This window comes from Micromesistius poutassou (assembly GCF_964030765.1).
Source record: "Micromesistius poutassou genome assembly, chromosome: 1".
In the NCBI taxonomy this organism is placed as follows: Eukaryota; Metazoa; Chordata; class Actinopteri; order Gadiformes; family Gadidae; genus Micromesistius; species Micromesistius poutassou.
The window spans coordinates 14,792,593-14,799,924 of record NC_140271.1 but is presented as its reverse complement, the minus strand read 5'-3'; the positions used below and the strand labels follow the sequence as shown (position 1 = coordinate 14,799,924).

Below are 7,332 nucleotides of genomic sequence, written 5' to 3'. Positions count from 1 at the left end.
TTGCCGTTGATCAAGATTTAATGTGTCCGATGCTGACGTAACTTGTCACAATTGGCAAAACAAGCTTATTCACAAAAATGTGAAGCCTAAGTGCAACAATTCATTTAATTAATGTTGCGTTCTTCAACTACTTCAACCAGTTGAGAACAATGCAAGATTACAAGGTTAAAGAAAACATTCATCCACCAGTCCCGAAATAAACCCTCAAGAAAAAACGTCACTTGCAGTCAGTGGACTGCAAGTGACGCGCTTGCGGTGTAGGCGCTGAATGTCGATGACGCAAATCACATGCGCCTCGTTGAGGGAAGTAATGGCGGTGGTTCAAACAAAGCAAGAAAAAGAGAGCGAAGATTGCTCTTTGCTGCCTTTAGTCCATGATATTATCAAATGGTAAGACGCCAAATTGGATATATTATATATGCGTGTTTCAAATATGTGTGGATTTCCGAGTAGAGATCCCTGTTCTGTCATTTCACAGAGCATACGCATTTCCAAGTGTACACGCTTATTGTTAGGCTGCTGGTAACACATCACGTCGTAAGTTATAATTGTTTGGGGTTTTGTATTTGGTGTTTTTGCTCCCAGCATAGACAAAGAGAGTCAAGACATCCACCAGGAGCTGAACAAGCTGAGGACAAAGATCCAGGAGGCTCGGGAGCAGATCTCCAACATGCCGGGCATCGACACCAGCCCCGAGGAGCAACAGCAACAACTCGCCTCGTTAAGGGAGCAGGTGCGCACCAAGAACCAGCTGCTGCAGAAATACAAGAGCTTATGCATGTTCGAAGTTCCCAAAGCATCGTGAGGTCAAATGGACTTCGGACAATGATCGCTGATTGGGAAGAACAAGGATGGATTCTTCACCATCACCGTGGAGGAAAGACGACGTGTTTCATGCCCTGAACACTGCAGTCGTGTTTCATGTGTGCTCCAGTGTTCATAAATGTGTTATATTATGATGTAGTCGTTATTGTTGTGTAAATATATTAAAATGAGTTATGGCTTTCCTCAAATCTTCTTTTCTTCACTTCCTGGCTTAAGACAAACGTGATTTAGCATTTTGGATGGGATAAATTGTTTCATGTTTATTTAAGAATAGAACAATTGGACTCATGGCTCAATTATTACTTTTATTTATTTATTTATTTATATATATATATATATATATATATATATATACTGACATCACACTTGGGAGTCTCTACCCAAAAGGGGAGATTAGCCTACTTGATGATAGATTTATAAGATCCATCTTACCACTCTCCCTACCTACATCTCCAAATCGTCAAGGGGGGCTGACGATACATCAGGCTTCTCCCAGGAAAATAAGAGATTATTATAATCCATCATTAGACATATAGGTCACATAACAAATGTGATTGGTCATGAAGTCTGAAGGTGGTGCTTGTCCCAGATCAACAAAGGTCAGGGTCACCTATTATGTCATCGAGGCAGCTCAGCCCAGCCGCCGCTGTCCCCATTACAGGTGGCGTAGAGGAAGTTTGAGTGAGACTTGGCTCGCGGGCATTAGGAAAAACTTTTGGAACTGAGCCATTATGGTTTAATTAGGTGGGCTTTGCATAGATGTTCATTACTGCATTATTTAGGTGTAATAAAGAACACTTTGTAACATGATGCAAGTAGGGTGACAGCAGGAGAGAGTACATTGTGTTTGAGGTATTGGTTTTAAATGATTAAACATAAGTTACAAAAGTAGGCCTATGCGGTTTTATGTTCCAATGCTGAAAATTATTACCATGAGTATAAGGGCCAGTAAAAGTTGTTTTGTAAAAGTGTATTTTTCAGGACCACCTGCCCAGCTGGGCCTGGACCTTGATGATTCAGGTTTAAGCACTGCACTGAGAATAGGCTTAGTTTGGACCCCAGACACCGAACTACAACACTCGACCTCAATATTCTCCTACACTAAGGCAGTCAAGACCTTCATAATTGATTTGATTGTACGCAATCAAAGTGTGTACTTAAAATATTGGTCTTATTGATGTACATTACCTCATGAGTTGCAAAATCTGCAGATGTCCCACTTCTGGAGTAATGTGAATCGATTGTGAGTGGCACACATCAGAATAGATAATCCGTTACCATTAGGCCTACCTGCCAATTTATTAATTAAGTAAAAATTCTTCTCAAATCATTTTTTTTTCAAAATCATTTAAGTTGTAATGATATAGCGATCAACTTTGCTAGAATCATCTTTCAATAGCTGGTTCCCTTGCTAGAAACATGATTTTCTTTCAATAGCCGATTTCTGTTTCAAGCCTTTCAAAACAATTTCATAAGGAATCATGGAAACCCCGAGATGACTTGATCCAGTATCATGCCAGAATAATTGGCTATTATTGCCTTGCATCAATAACATATTTTATGTGTTTAATAGTGTACCGATTGCTATCAAAATGTGGTCGCTTAGATATGCATTTGTATGTTAGTGTGTTGTTAGTTGTAAATATATATAAATGGCACAATAGGGCCAACACAATTGAGCCTCCGACGGTGGTATAGAGAAATCAAGGCATCATTGGCTTAATATGGGTAAACTAATTAACCCTAACCCTAAAACCTATTGAATGGTGATTGTATTCTCATCCCATGTTGTGTGAGATGTCTTAATGTTCCATGCACATTGGTTAATTATTATTATGATTATAATTTCGTAGTAGTAGCAGCAGTGGTTGTAGCAGTAGGCATAGTAGAAGTAGGCCTACTCAGAACAGTATTTGTATTCGTTTAATCCTTTGAAAATGGGTGCAAATGAGGAATGATGATAAAAGTCATATACAGGAAATCGATTTAAAAAAGCATTTTATTTTCCTCAAGCAAATGCCGACATAATAAATATAGGCCAACAATCGAATTTGTTCATAATGCAACAAACATTCAAGTTTTTATAAAAATAGCAAAACGTAAACTGTTTTTCCCCTTCACCAAACGTCTGTCTGAGCTCTCCACGGGCCGATACGCAGCCCTTTAAACTACAACGCAGGGACCTTTGTGATTCTCCCATATTCTGGAGTCCCATCTTGCAGTCACAGTATTTTTCTACAGGTCTCATTTCGATCTGTCCGTTGAAAATAATTCCCTAGCATATGATGCATCCTTTGTCTTTCGTTTGGCTGGCTCCCACAGCCTTCTCCTTGATGTACATCAAGTCACTGTGCACGCTGGGTCTGCGCGCAAACGGCGCCACGATCCCGTACGCGTCGCCGTCCTTCACCTTCTTGCTCCTGGACGACTTTCTGTGCAGCACCTCGCAGTACTGCTGCGAGACTTTGCGGTGACGGTCGGGACTCATCTCGTTGGGTAACTTCGCCAGGGTGAACAGAGCGTTGAACATCTGGTCTACGTTAGTGTTTCTTTTCGCCGAGATTTCAAAGTACGCGCATTGCTCGTCCCCCGCCACCAGCTGCTCGATCTCCTCCTCCTGGACCTCGCGGTTAAAGTCCCGGTCGCACTTGTTGCCGCAGATGACCACCGGGGCGTCCGCGTTGTCCTTGGTTTTGTTTTTCAGGCATGACTTGGTCTCGTGGATCTGACGCTTGAGCCGCTGCACTTCCAGAAAGGACTCTCTGTTGTCCAGACTGAACACCAGGATGAACACATCACCTGCGAGAAAAACGAGGAGACATTGTACGTTAGTTCACCACTACCCATTTCGTCAAGCCATTGCAAAGATTGTAGCCTCATGCATGCTTTTTTAAACAAGGTGTCCATGTGCTGCAGAACCTCAAAGCCCAACTCACCAGTGAGAATAGACAGCCTCCTCATAGCAGGGAAGGGATGGTTTCCAGACGTGTCCAAAATGTCTAGTTTGTATAATTCTCCCCTGATGCTGTAGAACTTTCTGTGAAAGTCTTCGATAGTTGGCGTGTACTGGTCGTCGCATTTCTCGTTTAGAAACCTGGAGATGATGGCTGTTTTCCCGACTTTGGTCGAGCCCAGAATGACCATCCTCTGGCAGTTCTTGGCCGGGATATCAAACTCGTTATCGGATGGGGACATTTTCTTTATCATGACGCACCGATGGATGAATGTTGTGGTGCTTCACGCGGATCAGCTGGATAGAAATCCTTGTGAGATGCTGTTGTTGTTGCTGGCTATGAGTGCTGTGGTGCTGGTGGAACGCTGGAACCACCGATCTGGATACTTATAGGGGTCATTCTTTGGCCGCGCCTTCCCTGCGCGTCATGCATTACGCACCGCTCTGGGGACTGACCAGAGAGTGGAGGACGACGTCTGCTCCCGAGATTAGCGTCAGATCAGACATTGAACAATTTTGTTTGACATTGGTCATTTTTGTCTCCGATAATGAGGCTATTATTACACATGCGTTTATGCGTCAAGGAATGCAACACATGTAATAGGGAACAAATTTCATAGTGTAGGGCTCGGATGAATAGGTTGAAGCGCTCTTTGCATAAAATCAGAAGCAAACACAACCAATGACACAATCAAAGTCCCTTCCTCACTTTTAACCCGGCGAGTCGTCCGGTTCGGAGGATCCATTCGGGAACGGAGGCGGGCTCAGTGGCATACGCACATGTTTTGTTTTTTATAATTTAAATGGAATTTATTTTTCACAATAGTAACACAATAACAATACACGACAAATGACATGGGGAGAGAAAGGGGGGGGGGGGGGGGTACCTGCAGTTAAGTACATTTAAACATACACTAAGGTTCTCATAAAGTGCAAGGGGCCTTGCAGGACACTAGTCCTCTCCAGTGGATTGAGAGACAAGGTTCCATGGCAAGAATGTCTATAAAGTCATTTCACCAGTGATCTATACTGAAGCAGTTTTTGCATTCCTTCCAGTTGATAAGGATAGTCCTTTTTGCCACCAAGATAGCAAGTGAGAGGGTCACCACAACCATGCCAGCACATATTTGACACAGAGGGATACATTTTACTCATTGTTCCCGGGGTCATGTAAGCCCTATGAATTGTTTTCAACTACTTTTATATCTGATGCATTTTGAGATGGTTGTGCTATTTCTAAGTGCTGCATTCCATTGTGATTCGGAGATAGGCAGACCCATGTCACGTTCCAATTGACATTTAGATACAAAGTCTTGTTCCCTTAGTATAGAGTTATTAAATCTCCATTGTTTCGTTTTGTTATTAGTTACATTTGGAACAAAAAGAGCAGACAGGGGAGCATGGTCAGATAAAATAATAGAGTGGATTTTACAGTCAATTACATTGCCGAACAAACCTTGTAAAAATAAACTATAATCAATCCTTGAGTAGGCCTATGAGAGATGCAGAGATGAGTAAAAGGTGTATTCACGTATGTCAGGGTTAACTGTGTGCCATACATCCATTAATGCAAATGAACCTTGTAATTATTTCAGTGCACTAGACAAGGTTCCATCTACAGGAAGAGGGTGTCCAGACCTATCCACTACAGCGTTACTAACTAAAGTCCCCAGCCATAAGGATGGGATAGTCTGCAAATTCAGCCAGCAAAAGATTCAGTTTAGACGAAGTGTGCTTTTGTTGTGTTAGGAGCATAGATGTTACTAAAACACATTTTTCGTTTTGCATCAAACAAAACAGGATTAAGTATCTACTATCCTTATCAGATGTTTGTTTTCAAAATTGAAATTATATTCTCTTAGAAATCAAAGTCGATACTCCTGGAAGCGCCATTGCCTGGTGCCGAATAAACCTGGCCCACCCATCCTTGTCTCAAATTAGCTAATTCTAATGCGTTTGTGTGGGTCTCTTGGATCATCGCCAAGTCACATGACAAAGATTTCAAATGGAACAGGGTGCCATGTCTTTTAGCTTTATTGGAAACGTTCCATCTAATCAATTGGACACCATTAGAACCCATTATACCTGTGCAACTCAGCTAAATATTCCCTACTGCAGCTACATAAAAGGATAAGTGGGGAAGACACAAAATGCATAGGCTACAGACACCACAAATGCCATGAGAAAAAAGGCAATGGATACGAAGTCCTTCACCAGACGGTGAGCATAACAAGAGGGCATCGCTGTGTTCCTCAAAATCGAATGACTTGGGGAAAATCCGCTTTAACACCAGCGACATTGTTTATGAGGTTCTGTGTTCAGTTTAAAGGTCCCATGACATGCCACCAGGTGTGGTGTGATTAGAAGTTACAAGCCGTTTTGAAAATCGGTCTGTTATGACATCACAAGTGGCCACTTGTGATGTCATAACATATGTCATTTTCAACATAGATGTCAACCTAGATGTGTGACGGATAGATGAGCAACGTTTGCTACAGTCCACTGGGTAGGCTTGTAGACTGATCCATACCAGCCCCTAGGTAAGAAGTGTCCCAATAAGGGGTGGACACCTTGTCAGATAGCAGAACGGCAGAGCGATGATCATTTTAATGACACTTGTCTCGAAAAAGGCGTGCCGCATGCGTCTCCATCTTCCCCGCAGGTGCTCTGAAGATAGATGGGGGTGTTAAACGAGTCATCCACTTGACCACAGTATGAGTACTGAGTGAGCTCCTCAGAGGACCAGCTCAATGGTTTCAGCTGCAAGCGTACTGCAAAACGACGTTTTTCTGGAAGTCTTTGTTTTTGAGTGTTCTTTGAGAACCTCTTTTGTTCCTTAACACAAATACATAGTGTGACAGCCAGGGGGCCTCTGCCAGGGTGTCTGTGTGTGTGTGTGTGTGTGTGTGTGTTTGTGTGTTGTCTTGGTTGGAGTTATAGGTCGTCAGGGAATTGGGTTAGCAGCTGCGGGCATGGGTCTCAAGAATTGAGAGAGCTGGATCATAACAGGCATGTTCTCAGGACATATGTTGCTGTGAGGTAAAGTGCCGAATGGTGAACGCTGGCTTTTGGAATCTATATCCTAACTCACAGAAACATATAATTAGCGTAAAAAGCATTGCTTTTCATACGATTTGAAAAGCATGTTACAGATGCTCGGCTTTGTTTCTTTTTATTAGAAATGTGTGTTGATATCTAACTCGATCTGAAGTGGCAACTCCCATCTCGTCGTCCCGGCGACCTTTGAGCCAGCACACTTGGGGCCTGGGTGTGAAATGTGATATTCCTACGTAAGCCCCCCCCCCCCCCTCCCCCGGCCTCCTGTCCTCCCGCGCTGGGTTTGTGTACGATGGACGGACCGCTGCTTTGCGTTTGTCTACTGCTCCGTAATTAGATCGGTCTGTTCCCTGGTACGCTTACAAGACGTGAAGACACACACACACACACACACACACACACACACACACACACACACACACACACACACACACACACACACACATGTGCACAGGAGTCAGTGCAGGACGTTAAGAGACTGTGTAGAGAAACACAGA

The 7,332-nt window shown here is 43.1% G+C and overlaps 2 protein-coding genes across 2 annotated transcripts; one reads left to right on the top strand and one right to left on the bottom strand.

Moving 5' to 3' along the window:
- Positions 1-290: 290 nt before the first annotated feature.
- med9 (mediator complex subunit 9) lies at positions 291-1,004 on the top strand. Its single transcript, XM_084487372.1, has 2 exons — positions 291-390; positions 586-1,004. The coding sequence occupies exons 1-2, from the start codon at positions 311-313 to the stop codon at positions 803-805; spliced, it is 300 nt and encodes a 99-aa protein (XP_084343498.1). The 5' UTR covers positions 291-310; the 3' UTR covers positions 806-1,004.
- A 2,096-nt stretch (positions 1,005-3,100) lies between these two features.
- On the bottom strand, positions 3,101-4,032 carry LOC311408778 (dexamethasone-induced Ras-related protein 1-like; the record flags this gene model as incomplete). The annotated part of the gene is made up of 2 exons (XM_084488865.1): positions 3,101-3,624; positions 3,762-4,032. The coding sequence occupies 2 exons, from the start codon at positions 4,030-4,032 to the stop codon at positions 3,101-3,103; spliced, it is 795 nt and encodes a 264-aa protein (XP_084344991.1).
- Positions 4,033-7,332: the final 3,300 nt, after the last annotated feature.